Genomic DNA, 18,862 nt, shown 5'->3' on the forward strand with positions numbered 1-18,862 from the left:
CCCCTGTCTACTGCAGTAATTAAGGAGTTAACGTGTATGTACAAACGGTTGCCGGTAACACGGCGCGCTCCAATTATAAATAATTTAAATAACCATATTTCATTTTCTAATTTTTTTTTATACAATATTAATTATATTTAGAATTTTATGCTTCTTTCAGTTACTCTATAATACTGAATTCGTAGTGATGGTCACTGGTGGCCCCCTAAGGCATTCAACGTGTTAATTACGCAAAGTAGTAAATGGAAAGTTTAAATTGAAGAATGAAACGATCATATATAAAATGTCTACAGAAATAACTACTAAAGAGTGAATGCTACAAACAAAGTTATACAGAACCGTTTTCATTATGGCATACTAGATATTATAACCACTTGCAGAATTTGTATTTGCATAATGATGAGCGTTAATTAGCTACAGATCCGTAATTGTTTATTTTTGTACCGATGCAAATATGTATCAGAATAATATTTAAATGAGATGTATGGATGCGTAGAAATTCATACGGTATCAGGACCTAAAAAGATACAAAAAAATGTATAGTTGTAATTTAATTTTTATTTTAGTTGAAATAAGATCTTTATAGTTTTTTGTACGTGTTGAATAGTATACGTTTATACGTGAATGTGTGTACGTTTTGTGTGTCTGTATCGTGTGTGTAGCCATGTGCATATATACGCATGCATATAATTCAAAAATGGGTTGTTTTCTATTAAAGTCTAAAAAGGAGTCTTAACGTAAGTCTCCGTATTCCATTTTTAATGGAACAGCTTGCCTGTAATTGTGACAAAACCATTCTTTTAGTAGGACAATCGTGTGCAGTAAATAATAAATTTTCAAAAAATAAAACATACCATCGCAATATCGAATAAATATCAAAATAAACTGCTTCTATTATTACCTCCTATTCTGTTAAGCAATAAAATAAAAATAATAAAATAATAATAATTCTACAGAACTGTAACAAACTACTGTTTCATAATGTTTCAAATAAATTGTTAATTTTAAAACTGCTCACGAGAGTCCGTTCTACGAACAATCATAAAGATCGTTCATTTTTGGACCACATAGCAAGCAACAGTTGTAATATGCCTCTTTAGTTCTCTAAAATATTTATACAAAACTAAAAGACTGGTTTTGCTCGAATTTCTCTGTTTAACAGTTTGAAAGAAACTCTTAACGCACTTGTGTCATGCCGTGAACTCAATTTTTCATCAATTTTTCTTTTTCTTGTCTCTGCACAGACTTTAAGCCACTTTCAAACGTTCAAGCGATTGTTTCGAGGTTATCAACAATGGGTAATAGGATATTTTATTAATAAAGAAATAGTAAGAACATTCTGGTTATTAACAATATTTGATTTCACCTATCGTTATACCCAAATTATTAAATAAATTAATTGAAATGTGGGGAAACGTAGACTGCTGCTGCACGGGTCACAGGTGTGCAGGGGCGCCGATTCATTTTATAAATAATTCAGAAATTAAGACCTATTATTTTAAAATGCGATGCGCTTTGTAATAAGCAGTAACTTTGTTCATAACCAGAAGTCCTCGTTAATTCCTTTTTACAAAAATTTGTCATCCTACACCTCGCCCTTAACAACTACTTATACTACTTGACGAAAGTCTTTGACCAAAGATGGCCGTTCGACTTAATCTTGTATATTTGAAATGCAGTTTTTTTTTTGTTTTCATAATAAAATATTGTTTTATACGTTTCGTAGACGCCTGTAAGGCCGCGTATGCATAATTACGCTACCATAACGCGAGCACACGCACTGTAGAACAAGTTATTGCACCACAATTAAACGATAAATTATCAAGGTAATTACCGTGGTAAAAAATTGCTCGACATTAATCGACAAAAATGACTAAAATCTAAAATGAACTCTCACTTGTATTCGAGATTCTATCCACATTTGTAAATTAATACCAAGCTTCGCCTGATAATTTCTGACTTTAGTCGCAACGCATACAATAGATGAATATTAACATTTACAATTTTATTTGAAAAAATGGAATTGCTTACTCGTTTGGAAGAAAATTCTTTAATTATGAAATTTTCTCGCAAGAAGGCCTCATATAGTCGATACGTGTAATCTAAGTAAAAATTCCGAAAGAAATCCTCTTTTAAATGCACATAAGGTTCTATAAATATTGTATCGTTTCAGGGGATCGATTACGTTTAAGTCCTATATTCGTACAAACTTTACGTCATAATTTTCATTGTTCCGGTAGATAATATTCTCGGTCGTGCGTTTACCTCGTCTGAGAATTGAAAGAAAATGAAAACTCATGGTCAAGAATATCCCTGTACGATGTCGTTACGCTATAATATTGCTTCAAGTTATTTCAGATGAACATGTAAATAGCGGTGCAAATAAATTGATAAACGCATTGATCCGAGTAATGTATACACGCACGCACGCACACGCTATGGGAACGAAGGTATTTAATCTATTTTGTAGCTCGAAAAACTTCGTAAAATTCATCATCACAGAAAGCTATACATATGTGTATATATATATACAGCAGATACATTATACGTGTACATACATATACATATACGCTTATTTACATACATGTCCTTTAAAACCTTGCATGCACAAACGCACATGAGCTGAAGAAAAAATTAATCGGAAGTGGAACGAAAAAGAAATATACTGAGAACTAAAATTCAAATAACTAATCGAGCGTTATCCAGCTTGATTAATCTCACTTTTTTGTCTTTGATCTAGGAAACTAATATACGAAGAGAACAGTACAGCAGAGAGCGCGCTAGGGATCCCTAGATTAAATGACGGGAATATTTTAAATTCTAAATTTTTATAATGAATACAATTCTTAATTCTAAATATTATAAAATTTACTACACAACTAAGAAATATTAGTAATAGAATAAATATTAATTCGAATTTTCCCGAATAAATGTTTCCACACGTGCGGTGGAAATTTCCCCTAGGGAAACCTACTGTGCTCTACGCTGCACAATATCAATGTGTACGCGACAGTGTAAGGGGTGTGAAACGCGTCCTCTGTTTCGACATAATTAGCAGGAAAATCAATAGAACGACGAAAATAATAATGGCTAATAATACGTTATGAATGTTATATACCTTGACGATGTACCTCACACGACACATGTATTTACAATGATATATATCTTTGGCGTTATTTTCAAATAACTTGTCAAACGTGATGCGAAATTGAACGATGCAATTTAAAAATCAGAATTTCGTTATCTTATGCGTAGTAACGGTTGAACGTTTCATCAACTTAGTAATTTTATCTTTTACGATTATCCTGAGATTCAAACTTTTCTTAATTGTCCATCATTTTCGATTTAGAAAGGAAAACTCCATTTTGCAGTATATATTCGACTGTTCGCTAAAAAAAGCTTCAAGTATTCTTCACTTACATTCTATCGTGATCTACGCAGAGCTAATCGTAAATTTCAGTTTTCCTTTGCTTGAATATCTTATAATCAATTATAGTTTTTTTTTTTTTTTTTTTTTTTTTGAAATCTTATGGAAGATGGTTGATGGTACGATTGAACCGATATCGTGGTACGAACATTATATCAAATGTCGTACAATGATGGTCTTCGGTATTTCATTCTTTCACGCTGCAGAGAAAATGAAAAATATTTCTTGATGAATTTTCTTGATGAAAATTGATTTACGTGTTGACTTTTATTATTTCGCATATACACGTATCTTATGCTACTAAGGAACCACGAATATTTCATTGTAACTGGTTCAACGTAACGGCGGGGAAAAAGTATCCGCCATAAAATTGAAATTATACAGCAGCAAAATTGCAATTCCTTATTCTTTTTTTTTTTGGAAGTGTTGTTATATAAATTCCATTGAATTGATCATACATAGTCATCGTTTATATATTTCCTTCGAAACTCTCTTTTTGTTCGTTCAAACGCTGTTCATGCTCGAGAAATCTTTGTCTGTCTCTTCTTTCTTTGATCCGTTCAAACATTTTCGATACAGGCTAATTAAAGGCATTGCCAGCAGTAGCACACCGCTTAAAGCGATAAAGAAACCGGCCAAGTAAAATGATAGATCGTACGTGCCTGTTATGTCGTATAGCCAGCCTGAAACAATTTCAATGGGAAAGGGTTCTATGAAGTTTCAAGAAGACAATGATAAAAATTTCTTATTATAACTGTGAACAATTGAAATATGAAATGCTTTCACTCTTACCAGCCAATGGAGGACCCATAAGATTAGCAACACCCTGAACCAAAAGCAAAAGTCCATAGGCGTTGGTGAATCTCTCCAATGTGATCAATTCGACAAGGATGATACTGGTAAGACTGTAATTCGCCCCAATAAATAATCCAAAGGCACCAGAGATTGCACACAAAGAATAGTAACTGCCGATCACCACGGGTATCAAAGCAGTCACTGCTCCACAGAGAGCCATACATACTGCGTACACAATTGATGCGTTTACCCATGCCCTGTCACCAGCCCAACCAAGAATAATCTGAAAAAAATGAACGCCAAGTTAATACAACACCATAATTCGTTTCTTTTTAACGTTTGCTCTTTCTAGCACTAATAGTTGAAATAATGGAGTAAGGTAATTAAATATGAATTAGAGAGAATTCTAATGGAAATACAGGAGTGAGATAGACCTTTGGGAACTTTTCCTTTTTATACACCACCATATATCTAGATTCCATCGAATCGATAATCGACAGGGATAACTTTTCTCAGAATTATTCCTCTATGGTAATCTCGTGCAACCCTTGCGTGACGTAAGCTCAGGGTCAAGGGGAGTTTATAATCAAATGAGATTAGGGAAGGTGAAAGGGACTGACGTGCGCCACCTAAGTAATCTAAGACCAGTTTGACGCAATAGAAACCTCCGAGAATTCTCTCTGACATAATACAACAAAGTATAAGGTAGAAACTATAAGGACTACAAAATTAACATTAAAGCTTGTTTAACTAGTTTAGATTAATATTCAAGTAAACATTACTATTCTGGACCTTGGAGTACCCTAAACTATTTAGTTCACTTTCAGTTTGATTCTATGTCATATACAACAATGGTTTCCAAGTGAAATAAAAGTAAAAGAGTGATAATTTCAACCCCGTTCTGAAATGATGTCTTCATGAACCAGCAGCAGGTGGAAATAACCATTCTTTGTTGACCGATAAACATCAGCGAGGCGGACTAATATTGGCACACATAAAGGAACAAAGTAGGGAGGAGAAAGGGTGTTCAACATTGAACATCGATATTTCGACTTTATCGACGTTGTGGCAAACTGTATTGTTATTAACGAGATATATCTAGTTAGGGAAAGTGGAATAAAATAAGGTATAAAAATGATGCTTTACCTCACCGCCCATGTTAGTGATTCCTATAACCGATATCAAGATGGAGGCATCGGTCTCGCTGAATCCCATCTCTATGGCGTTGTCCGTTAGATACACATAGGGTACATCGTACCACGTGTGCAAAAGAAAATTGCTGATGGCGAACAGCAAGAAACGTGAGTCGGCAAAGTGGGAGAAATCAAGCATATCCACGATTAGATCCCAGAATTCCCATAATCCGGCGTACCATACCAGCTTGGTCTTCGCTATGGTGGTCATGGAATTCCTATAAATATCCGGACAACTGGACGCCCTTAACCGGTATCGATTGATGTTCAACATAGCGCCCCTGTAGGTAAGACTGTGCCTGTGTACTCTGATATCCTTCAGGTAAGCAGTGGGTAGCCTTCTAGTGTGCTCGAGCGTGCTGGATCTTCTCAAAGAACTATCCAGATTGATCTTTTTCAACCACCAGGAACGCCAAGCTGCGTCGGCTTGCTGTTGAGAAGTTTGCTCGTCGTTGCTCGGCAAGACCTTGTCCTTGTTCTCGTCGCCTTTAAGCTCGGACAACGGACTCGGAGTCGGTACGAACCTTGCCGAGGGTGTGCTAAGCTGATCGTGAAGCGCACCGGAATCGCTGAAGCTTCGGGATGATATCAAAAGGCTCGGGTAATTCTGTAGCAACACGTTGTACACGTTTTTCCGAGTGCTCAGCAATTCCAACACCTCCAGTGGTACCTTCTCACCGTTTTTCACGAACGTCGGCAGGCTGACCAGACTGGAGAACAATTTCTCCCCGTCCTCTTCTTCGTGCAGCCGTAGATTCTCCATGATAGTCAGTGTATTCAATGAATTGCTAGCGTAGAACGAATCAACGCTCGAACTTTGTATCCTACTCCTCTTCTTTTCACGATTCTTGCGCCTCTCCTCGGTCTTCGCCTTCGCTCTAGTGGTGGTCCATTCGAGGTCCCTCATCAGACAGCCGCAAACGGCGAGATTGAGGAACAACCCTGCTAGTATCAGGGTGGTTCCACGCCAGCCGTATTCGGCTAAAAGATACTGGGTTACAGGGGCGAAAATAAACGTCCCTATACCGCTGCCGCACACGGACAGTCCCGTGGCAAAGGATCTCTTCTTGTCGAAGTAATACGCGACGATCACCACCGCTGCGACGAAGCACAGAGATAAACCGAATCCGGCTAGAACGCCGAAAGTGAATACCAAAACCTCCATCGAGTTGGCGTACGAGCTTATCACGAAACCGGTAGTCGCTAAAATGCTACCAGCTATGGAAACACGCCGGCAACCGTATCTGTCCGTTAGGAAACTGGCGACAGGACCGGACAACAACGGCATAGCCATGAACAAGCTACCTATCCACGCGGTCTTCGACTTTCCCTCGCCGAAGTAATTCAGGAATTCAACGTAGATCACGCCGAAGGAAAACGTGATCCCGTCGGCTATGAGGTTGACCATGAACGAGGCTGCTACCACGACCCAGCCCCATCCTCCGTCGGGTGGAGTAGCTTCGCACAATTGATCCAAGCTCGAGTTATCGTCGGAACTGCCGGTGGTCGACGTAGGAATCGAAGGGCTCGGCTGTGCCCTGTCCTCGCGCGACTGTTGCTTCTTCGAGTCCTTGTTGAATTGTACGTGATGCTGCTGCTTCTCTTCCCGTGACAATTTTCCATTGACCAGTTTCTCGGTACTCTTCTCGGACGGCGAGTGTTTCTTCGACAGGATCCTCGTGGGGGAACCGAAAATCGAGTTCCTTCCTTCTGCGAACACGCTCTTACGTTTCTGCGGGCTGGGAACGTCCTCCTTGTACAGACTGCGCGGTCTCTTAACAGAGTTCTGTAATTCCTGCTTAGCTTCCCGACGGATCTTCGAGCCGGACTCTTCGTAGCTGTCGAACGTTCTTTCTAGACAATTGTCATCCTCGTCCTCGGACGACTTCTCCGTCGCCACGTCGTTCTCGTAGCTCTGATCGTTTAGAGCTTTCGATTGCTCCTCCGAAAGGATTCCTATTCGGTCGGAATTTCTTCTCAATCTCGAAGAATCCTTTACCAGAGAATTTAATTCCGCTGACACGATCTCGGCCTTCCGTGGGGTCTCCTGAGGCGTTCTGTTACAGGAAGAACGCCTCCTCTCTAATAATAACTCCTCCTCTATTCTCCTCGATACAGCTTCACCGTTTCTCAAATCATTCCGCGACACCCCGTTATCCTCCTCTTCCCTGATCTCCGTATGGATAATCTCTTTCGGTCTTTCCTCGCCATTGAACTTGGCCCACTCGGCCATGATGATGACGATGCCAAGTTTTGGATAACTGGCTAATTAAGCGCAGTCCTCGAGAAATCTAACGCAACCTCATCGAATTTATTGAATCCTTCCCCGCCCTCCCTCCAACTCTCCTCCACTATCTATATTCTCTTTGTACACAATGTTAGTTTCCCTTGTACGTTTTCTCGCATACACAGCTATTTAATAATAATAATAACGATAATAATAATAATAAAAAAAAAATATGTTAAATCATACACCGTGCAACCGACTCGAGGAATTCACCTAGTTCGTCCTTGACTTAAACAACGGTAAACACGGCCACTCGTAGAGCTGTCTGGTGAACTGACGTCGTAATGGCAGCAATGACGACCTCGCTGACAATTTTGATGATTTATTATTATAGTTCTTTGATGGCTGATCAATCGCACCTGGACCGCCACCATCGCAAATGTGGCCCAGGATGCGGGAAGCTTTCCTTCTTCTCGGGCCTTGGTTAATCGGGACCACCTCCTCCACCGCGAAACGATCGTCAACCCAGGCACCCATGCGGCGAACGATACTGCTTCGGCTCCTCTGGTGTATTCTGAAATCGAACAAAACCATGTACGTTAGTATCATAATAATCGTAATAAAATTTCGTACCTTCAAGAAATTTCAAATCATTTCATAAGTTTTTCATTCAAGAAAATCCGAAGTTAGAAAAATTTAGATTGATGTAATAATAATTTTAACTAATTATGTAACTCGTTAACACTCGGGTGACGGACCATGGAGAGAGCCCCTTAATTTTTTAACGAAGTTCTGATGACGTAAAGAATGTTTTATTTTAATCCACCATTCAATTCCTCAACCCTTTCCTGGCTACACTTCATTATTCAACAAATCTTCTTTTTCGGTTACGCTTTTGATCGATGGCTATAAAAATTCTAGACACCATCTTGGTTCTATATTCTACTCCTTACATTTGATATTTAAGATAAATCGAGCTTCTCCAGGAAAAGTGACAATGCCCCGGGTCTCACCTTTCCCCTTAGGCGTCCCCAGAGAGAATGACGATATAGGGGTAGCGGTCCCATATATATAGGAATCTGGGCCTATCGCGTGCGCATGCGTTTACGCGCGGAAATTTGAATATTGTTAAAATGAAGATTTTAAGAATTCCTGTTTTTCATAGGGAAACCTGAATCGTTCGTACCTAAAGATGCAAATATAAGTTAAAAGTAATAAAAAGGTATAAAGAAAAATACATTCAAACGTTTGTTCTACCTGACCTTGTTTTTCAGTTGCAGCCGTTTGTGCTGTATCAATTGTTCGCCTCCCTTTACGGAAAGCGATATTCAGAACAAGCTGAAATGCATTCTGATATCTCGAGAACCGAGGAAATTGAATACACTCGAATAACACATTTTGCGAATTAGATCAGAACGATTTGAAAACTTTTAATGGCTAATCAATTTTAGTAATAATATGCTTTATAAATTGGACGAAACTAATAATTCCAAATAGAAAATTTTTTTTATTTCTAATATCGTTCTAAAGGGGTTTCTTTTTTTTAAATTTCTGATATATCTAAAAATTTCGAGTGTTGTTTTCATTCATGTTGCACAATACATAGCTGATAGTGAGTTAGCCAAGTGGAATCAAGCACACCAGTTCAGTTTGTAACAAGAATTATTGAAATACAAAAACGTCTCTAACTCGGGAACAAGGTCAGATAAGATACATATTCATATCGTAAGAGTGAACATACGAAACGACTGTTTTGATTATCTGTGATATCGCGTGAGGGTCTGGGTGACCCAAAATTTTGCAACTGGACATTAGTTGATTTTAGTATCCATTCTAGGGGAGGAAACAGAAGATTCTATCTGTAGATGGATTGTTGCGATAATAAATAAAGAATGAAAAATAGTATAATTACAAAAAGTGTATAAAAACAGGTAAAGAATCAGCTGATGATTAGATGAGCATTATTACAATCATTTACTGATGCTTTTAAGGTTCATACCTTCAGAAGAAATAAATCTTTTCGAAGCAAATTGCCAGAAGGATACCTGATTAGATGGACAAGTAGAAAATAAGCATGATTGATTGAAGTGTGATAATTTGATGCGGTTAATCATTCACGTGAATTGCATTAATACATATGTAGATATTTGATCATCCGATTGATTTTCAATCAATGAACTTTGCTCATTATTTCCAGTTCGTTCTTCGTGTTATATTAACCCATGAACGCGGAGCCAATTTAAATTGGGACTCTCTCCATGGTCCGCCGTCCAAAGGGTTAACGCGTTACAAAACAAATCAATATGTACGTACCCTAATTAGTTAAAATTATTATTATTATATCGATCTAAATTTTTCTAACTCAACACTGTTTAAATTAAGTATAAAATTCTCTCGATCGACAAATTGCTGTAAGATAAATGAACGCGGAGCCAATTTAAATTGGGACTCTCTCCATGGTCCGCCGTCGAAAGGGTTAACGCGTTACAAAACAAATCAATATGTATGTACCCTAATTAGTTAAAATTCAGTAAGATGAACGAAGTTAGAGTTCGATGGGGGGAAAAGATAGACGGATTCCGAACGATCCCCAAGAATTCTCGGATGGTCATTTTGATTTTGACGTTTGGCAAAGTGACACGACAACGTCGAGATTTGCTACTGGCATTTCGTAACCAACCAAAGTAGCTCGAGTTAAAGTCGACGATTATAAATGAAGTTCATTGTGTATGAGTTGCTATCAATTTAACAGTGGCCACGATGATCACGCGCATATCTTGCGATCCCCTGTCTTTTCTTCCGCAACTTCTTCTTCTTCTCTGCCACTTCGCCTTCTTTTTCCAGAGATTCTGTGTCGCGAATTATCCTCGTCGAACCGAAATACCTTATCCACGATCGTACGCTCCGATACCTTTCCAGATGTGAATTCTGCATCGTCGATTCTTGGATAACATTGCTTCATGCATTTCGAACGAAATTTGTAATATTAAGTCTTGTTTATATCGGTAGAGAAAATAAGGGTTAAACAGCTACTGTATCGTCGATATTCATAAGTCATCGAGAGTTCATTGAAAGCACATTGCGACCAATTGCGAGACAGTATAAGATTAATTGTAACAATCGTTTAGAATACAGTTTTATTATTTTGTATCTTTAATAACTGGCCACGTGGTGTTTACATATGGTGATTTACAATACAGCTCTGGTAATATCTACATTCGATTTACCGAAATGAAATTTAAAAAAAATCCTAAGTAATTAAATTATTAATTAGCTAGTTTAAAATAATTGAAGGGAGTGTGTCGAGTCCAGCAGTTAAAAAATATTATTTCTTTCATCTGGCAATTTTCTCGCCAAAGAAATCTCTATTTAAAATAGAGAAGCATTAATCTCTGCCTTTTGGCTAGAAAGGCAAAGACGCTAAGAAAGAAATGTGAGGCCATGAGTCTTTTTAATTCTTCAAAATAATTCTAGCTTTTAGCCGTGACCCCGATTTAAACCTCGAGGAAAAGGGCGATTTACTTTTTGCTCTCTTGATAAACGAGTCACGCGTGAATTTATGGTTCAAATGAATTTAATTATCAAATAACGTTTGCTTTGAAATAATTCAAGAAAAATGATTTCAAGCGGTGTCATTCTGTGTCCACAATTGGGAATACAGCAAGGAAACACGCAGAAAAGTAATGGCTCCACCATTATAGAGCTTGCCAATTGCCAAAATAAGGAAACGGTAAAATAGCAGCTAGTTGGGCCGGCAAAATTTCCCGTGAAACTTGGCACCGGTACACTCGCGATCAAATTAGGTTTTCCCGAGGGAAAGTGCAGGTCTAACAACCACCCATCCTTCCCCTTCGGCGTCCCCGGGGAGGAATGCCGATGCAGCGAAAGGGGTCTCGTATATATAGGCCTATGGCGGACCACCAATTGCATACAAACGTTTACGCGGGAGAATTTGAATTCATATATCTTATACAGAAAATTTTATAAAATCTACAGTTGAAAATTATATTATTATCTTCTCCTAAATTACTTTCAATATTTCTTCAACTTCTGTTTCCCCTATATCGTCATACTCCTAGGGAAGCCTGATTTGATCGCGAGTGTACATTCATTGTGCTCGGTAAATTCATCTCGTAAGCTTTTAAGTCTTTTCCGCGGGAATTAAAGCCAACGTCGGGAAAAGCTTACTTGCTATTATCTTAATTGCATTAACGATTAAAGAAGAAGAAGAAGAAAGAGTAAAAGAGTTATGTACGAGCCATCGTTCATGTTAATCAAATTCAGAAGTCCTTTCTCGTAGGTGTTACAAATGAACCCCTGAAATTCCGTCAAAATCCCGTCGAATTGATGAACCAAAGAAATAGATAAAGAGATCCATGAATTCTCTAATATTGTGTAAATCTTTAAACAATACAGAATAGAATGAATTATTCTGAACAAATATGATGGAACTATTAAAAGTGGTCTACGAGTTGGAAGAATGCATAGACTGAAGAGTTTGTACCTTCCAAAGGGACAAAAGGGTACATATTTCAATATCTATATGCTTCTGTGCGAATATGTACTGCAGCAAAAGAGATCATACGTTCATGCATTTGCTGCAAAGGAACGTTTCAGATTGTGGATATTTACAATGTTCCATCACGGAAGAAGGTGATACAGAAAATGAGAATTTTTAAGAACTTATTCATGACATAAACCATAATAAAAATAGCATTTATTTCATTATATTGTTAATGAATTTCAATGATATATTTAATTTTGTCAGGCTCAATTAAATCGAGTATTAAATATAATTTATTCTCCTCCCTGTTTAATTCTTACTCGAAAATAATCAGTTTCATCGAACATGAGAAGTGTAATTAACCGTGTAATTTCAATGTATCCGCCCACGTAGCACGTGTATCTCATTGTATTTAGAATATAGAGCAAGAATAAATTCACTCGACTAATCGCATTATATAAATCGACTCGTATTACGAGCCAGTATGATTCGTATCCCGTGAGTTGTCCCGACACGTCATTTAATTAAAACTAATTGAAATATTCTGAAGCTTAACGTTTCCGTTCCGGGAACCCGTGATACACGTACTTTCTACCGATGTTTATTGTTATCAAAGGAATGGACCAACATCTGACCGGGAACTAGGACCTTCGTTATCAGTACGTAAGGAGAACGAACTCGTGGTACCACGTGCTTCGTATTTCGAAACGCTCACTGCCGCGTTAGGGTTATTAATCATTTCATTAAATAATATTTTTATTTTTATCATTTACTTCCATATATTGTACGTATTACTCATAAATTCAATTAGCCGTATAAGTGACTTCTATATAGGTTAGTTACAAAACTCCTAGAATTAATATGGGGTGATAAATTCCCTAGGGATATCAAGCGTCACCAATCACGTAACTAGGATTTTTTTCTAGGGAGCCTAGGAATTCTGAAACCGTAGAACTTATACAGTAGATTGAAAAAGTATAAAAGTAATGAAAAAATGATAATAATCAACTGTGCAAATCTTAAGTATACTAAATCTTAAAGATAGCAATAAGAGCAAGAGAAATTCCCAAGCACGTGAAAACGTGATTAGTATTATCAGTATTAGATACCGAATACAATGCATTAAGATACACAAATCCTAGATTAAGAAAGTACAAATGAAAAAAACTGACGAATTTTATTTTATACAATAATATTTGAATTATTATTATTATTGGAATCATTTGTTCTTAGTAATGATAATAATAAAGACAAGAATAATTACCATGATATTCTATTGCGGCTAGTTATATTTGAATAAAATATCTTATCAAGAAATTCATAATTAGTTCAATGTACCAATATAGAATACCATGGGAGAGATATTAAAATCTAAAAATAAATACAATGACATTGAAACCAAGAGTAAGAAACAGAGGAAACATACCATGCCTACGACACCTGTTCCTCTAATCCTGATGAAAACGCGATGCCATAAAAACTCCTTAAAAGCATCGAGAATCTCGTCCCCCGTGCCAAAAACATTCTGATGTCACATATCACGTTCAATTTCCACAATCTTAATTTAAAATAGTTTCACGTATCCGATATAAATGTCTTTATTAGATAAATCTCTGTGATACCAAATGATATTTTAAATTTCCCAATTCTTAGAATTATCATATCTGACAAGACTTACGATTAATTAATAATCGTACACCTGTGTAAATACATTTTGACGCATCCGCTTGTGTATTCAATAAATAACACGATTACATTCGCGTGGAATTTTAAAAAGGGTCCAAAAGTGTCACAGAGTCGTGAATGGAATTATTTCAGGTCGAGTCCTGTCGAGCGACTTTTCGACGTCCTGCGAAATCTGGTCGCCGACGTGGACGCAAGAAAACGGCACATTCACGGGATTTTAAGGATGGGCACAATTATACGGATTTCGAACTTTCCAGAGATAATTTCTTCGATTCTTGATTCGTCCCTGCGTATTTGTAACACACTGCCACCGATTTCTGGTCGATTTTAACGGTCCCGGTGATATTATTCTGGTACCAACGAACCGGTCACGAATCGAGATATGTTTTGTTTACGCCCGGAGCGTTGCGAAAAAGGAGGCATGTGCTCGTACGTTCGTTGACAGTCGAACGATGGGGAAAAATCTATTCGATACGGCTTCGCGAATGACTTACTTTGAATGGATTACCGTAGCTAGACATCCTGCAAGAATTACGGGAATAGAAATTTAATTCGATTATTTATCTTTACGGTCGCATCCATGCCACTCTACCATTAATCCTTTTACTTAATGTAACGAAAAGATTTCAAAATGAGCCCCGTAACACTGTTGCAACAATGTGAACGGTTATCCGGTATGTTTATCGATCGGATCGTTCGACTGACAGAATCGAAGTACATTCGATTCGATCGACAGTTGACGCGACACTTTACGTTTTCGAATCTCACTTAATATCACCCTCGAGTCGATATTTTTGTACGCGTACAGAAAATGTCACGAGAAACGGTTCCTACGAGTGTAAACACCTACAAGTTTCGTCTCATAAAATGATCGGTAACGGTGTCGCGTAGCGCGGCTTCGATGCGCACACGAGGACGGTCGAACTAATACTGATAGCTGGCTGGCAATGCTCTCGCCAATGTATACGACTGTTGTGCCACCGAGATACGAACTTATTCGCCTCTCTTCTTTCTAGTGTCTTCCCTTTATATACAATCGCAGCTTTTATGAGGGGATAACCCCGCGGAGATGCATTCAAACTATTTAATAAAAAGAAAAAATATTGAAGAATAATTTACAGTAATTATACAAATGTGCCCGACCCTTCTGTCTTGATAAGTGTAGGGGGTAGAAGATGGGTTAACTTAATTTTTTTTTAATCCGAAATTCACATTAATTAAAAATATAGAGGAGTTTCGTAAGAATCGCTAGATTTTCCTGTTGATTGTTTTCCTTGCATTCACATGAATTTCATGGAAACCTTGCAAGTTAGCTCCCCATAAATTTATATAACAACGGAATTTTTTTCTACCGATTATACTTTTAATATCTGCAACTTTTAAGTTTCCTAGTTTTGCCAAGAATTTCACTTACACAAAATTTCATCTGTTTACACGACGCATAATAATAAGTATCAGAATGATTGCAAGTCATACGGAGAAAAAAATACGAAAAAAATTGCACAACGCAAAATGTGACAAAGACAATTCATAAATACGACCAATTCCTTATTGTTAAAGAAAAATATTTAGATTGTTGTAAGAAAATATAAATAAATGACGAAACAGTGGTCATAAATCAACATTCGATAAGTGAATGTTTTGACTGCTGAGTTATTAATACAGCAATTTGTCAGGAATATGGGTATACATAAATCTATTTGTCCAGATAAAAATTAGTGACCTTAATGAAAACGTAGTCTTAACTGGAATGCAATATTTTTAATTATCTAAAGATTCTGAGGATGGTCAATCTGTACAGCATCGAGCATGGTAGACCTCCCCCTTCCTGAGCTACCATCCGTCCCCGCCGGCGGACCCAAGGAAACTGATAACGTGTGAGTGGAGGCCCCCTATATATAGGCCAATGGCGGACCGCCACTTGGATACAAACGTTCGCGCGCGAAAATTTGAATCGATATTTACTCTGTTACCGAAAAATCTACTGTGCTCGATACTGTACATACAGTATTTCATTCGTATTATGAAATACGACCTCTAAAATTCGAGAAACAAGAGAATGACGTGATATTTATTGACGTTGAAATCTGGCTGAATACGAAATGAGTCTGTGGAAAATACGATGTCTTCGCTTTTAGCGAAGATTTTCTTGCGACTCCAACTTTCTCGCAAGTGATTCCTCATGCAAAGTGTCAAACTAATTTCTCACAAAACTTGACACAAACGACTTGTTTATCGGTGAAACTTACTGCCACCATCGTATTGCAGAAAACTTAAAAACGATCACGTGAATTTCTAATCTGTTCTAACATAAAAAATAATTATCTTTAAAGGACTTATTAAATAATATTTCCTAATCAAACAACGATAACCTCTTCTATAAATTTTCATTTCAAGGAAAAACTCGTTTATCATTGTTTAATCTAAATCTATCGAAGCTCGTTAAATATAATTACAATAAAAAGGAACAATTGATTCTAATAGTGTAGGACACATGTAGTGTTGATAAAAGGTTAAAAGCACGATAAGATAACTCGTGGCAGCGAACTTTACTAAACATTCCTCAATTTCCTTTAACTATACACTTTTATCTCTGATATGCACACGAAACGTCAGATATTTATAATCGACGCAACTGATATTTCGTGTGCATATTGAACGAACAATGTCGCGTCAATGTGTACCAAACTATAAATAAGGATTTTCAACGCTTTTAATCTTCTAGTTAAGCCAACGTTAGATTAGTTTTCACCCAACGTCTGTTACTAACACTGCGTCAAATCTGTTTTATAAAAATCTAAATAAGAATTCATAGGAAATTAATTACTATAGAAAGCTATATCATTAAATATATAAAGTGACTCTGATAACAAAATTCCGTTTCAAAATAAGTTCCATCGGTGAATAATTAGACCGTGGCTAAAAGAGAGAATGTTAGAAACCTTTAAAATGACTCTCCTTCGTCGGGAAAGACATGAAGATCCCTCAAGAAGCCTGCATTGCGGACCTTCGCATCACACGGGGCATGTTACACCCGCGATTCTTCGTCAAAAAGTAAAAAACCCTAGGTTCTAACAATTATTTTGCAAAAATTGTTGTGTTCATTATCCCAGACACGTAGTAATTAAAAGAAATATAATTTTTAATAAATTAACCTTCATCGAGCACCTGGTGTTTGTATACCTCGTAATGAAAAAATTAATTTAGTAAATGTATATAAAAGCAATGCGATACAAACTTCGACTACATTTTCGCATTTGATTTAGTAAATGGATGCATCGATAAATGTGCATCAATTTAAATGAATACTTTTGCCAGCAGGTGTGCGCACCAACCACATAACCTATAAATTTGATGCGCCACTTTTGTCTCGACTTTAACTTGAATTTATAATATCAAAATAAATAGATTAATCATTTTCATTACGAAGTGCACACATTTATTAAATTATATACATTTACTACGATATACGTATAGAAAGACTTTTCTCAGGACATTGACCTTTAAAACATACTTGCGTATAGTAAGATCACTGAAATCCGTTAGGTGTATCCTATTCTACATAAGTATCATTTCTTTGAGAATTAAATAATGATCGTCCTTCGTATAATCATAAAAACGCGTTGTCGCTAATAAGCATGTTTCAATTTGTACAATTTTGTCACCTCCCACGTGACACACTGACTTATATGGCGAATTACGATGCCACTTCAAAGGTGACTTTACGGCCGATAAGGGTTAACAACTTAATTGTTTCAAATTAAGTTTTCAGCTGTATAATGGGTTATTATAGTAAAAATTCTCTGTTCGTTTGTGAAACGAGTAATTTAAATCAGTATTAATAATCATATACTGTATCAAATACATATTTATAATAAATTTTTCTCAAGTTATTTTGAGAATTTATATTTAATTATCGATTGAAATTCTTATGTTATATTAATATATTTCATCGATTATTTCACCGTATAATCATACTAAACACGAGATACAAATATAACGCGTCTAAACTTAACAAGAAGCTGCTAAATGTCATGAACTAACCACCACAATAACATGACTATTTATTTCTAGCGTCGAAACCGTACTAAATGCCCGATATTCACATTAATGTAAAAATAGAATAAAAATCATCCGTAACCAACTCGACTCTCTCTGGTTACTGAATGAGATACTAAGCATGTGTAACATGTGTACGGTATATTGTAAATTACAGGGGCATTAATCTGTCATATTTAGACAGTATAATAAATTTCACTTGAAATAATCAAAGTATAACAAATGTAAACAAAATAAGCAACGGTGGATCAGCTGATCGTGTTACCATAACCGCAATGGTTGCTATTGATTTCGCGAGCAAGCTCTTTCGCACGCGCGTGTTGCGTTAAAACCCCTTCTACCCATTTCTACGCACGCGATTAAACCTTCTTCGACGTTTGTTCGTTAATAAATCGTGGATAGAAATATTTGTTACAAACACTTACCAAAAGTCGACCCACCGATCTGAAGCGAATGCTAAAAAACTGTGATGCACTGCATGGTACGCGCGGGAAACAATAATTTACAACAAATTAATAAGACAACCTAATAACACGCGAACAGTTTAACTAGGGTTAAACAAATGATCGTTATATAAAGCGATCAGGTAGACGACAGAATCACCGGCACTTAGAGTATGACTGATCAAACACTTAAACGTAAAATCGAAGACATCAAGAAGCCACGAAACAGAGTAATAACGCAACAAGGAGACGAATGCGTGTTTTGACCGTGTCTCGAGTCTCAGGGTGAACTGTGTTTACTGCGCATGTGTATCGACGCAACCCTTCTTTCGACAGTTTTCATTGGTCGTTAGACAGGAACGACATAATTTAGGGCGCAGAATATGGCTAATTAAAAAATACAACATTTATTTATGCATAGTACTATAGTTTTTAAAAGAAATTTTCTTTTAAAAAATAATTATTTAACGATCACATGAATACATAATATGGCATTATAAATCAAATGAAAGTGTGAAACTTTAATTT

General features: G+C 36.8%; 1 protein-coding gene across 1 annotated transcript; it reads right to left on the reverse strand.

Moving 5' to 3' along the window:
- Positions 1 to 538: 538 nt before the first annotated feature.
- LOC114871129 lies at positions 539 to 18,835 on the reverse strand. The gene is made up of 5 exons (XM_046285836.1): positions 18,317 to 18,835; positions 7,916 to 8,216; positions 5,369 to 7,827; positions 4,220 to 4,505; positions 539 to 4,110 (listed from the first exon to the last, which is right to left on the reverse strand). Exons 3-5 carry the CDS (start codon positions 7,646 to 7,648, stop codon positions 3,932 to 3,934), a joined length of 2,745 nt encoding a protein of 914 aa, XP_046141792.1. The 5' UTR covers positions 7,649 to 7,827; positions 7,916 to 8,216; positions 18,317 to 18,835; the 3' UTR covers positions 539 to 3,931.
- Between the last annotated feature and the right edge of the window lie 27 nt (positions 18,836 to 18,862).

This window comes from Osmia bicornis, chromosome 5 (assembly GCF_907164935.1).
Source record: "Osmia bicornis bicornis chromosome 5, iOsmBic2.1, whole genome shotgun sequence".
NCBI classification, from domain to species: Eukaryota; Metazoa; Arthropoda; class Insecta; order Hymenoptera; family Megachilidae; genus Osmia; species Osmia bicornis.

Bases quoted from the DNA above. Each gene is read 5' to 3' on its own strand.
- LOC114871129 (XM_046285836.1), bottom strand. From the start codon at position 7,648: ATGGCCGAGTGGGCCAAGTTCAATGGCGAGGAAAGACCGAAAGAGATT. The intron at 4,506-5,368 runs GTAAAGCATCAT...CATTTTTTTCAG, and splicing joins TCACTAACATGGGCGGTGAG to ATTATTCTTGGTTGGGCTGG. The intron at 4,111-4,219 runs GTAAGAGTGAAA...AAATTGTTTCAG, and splicing joins TATGGGTCCTCCATTGGCTG to GCTGGCTATACGACATAACA.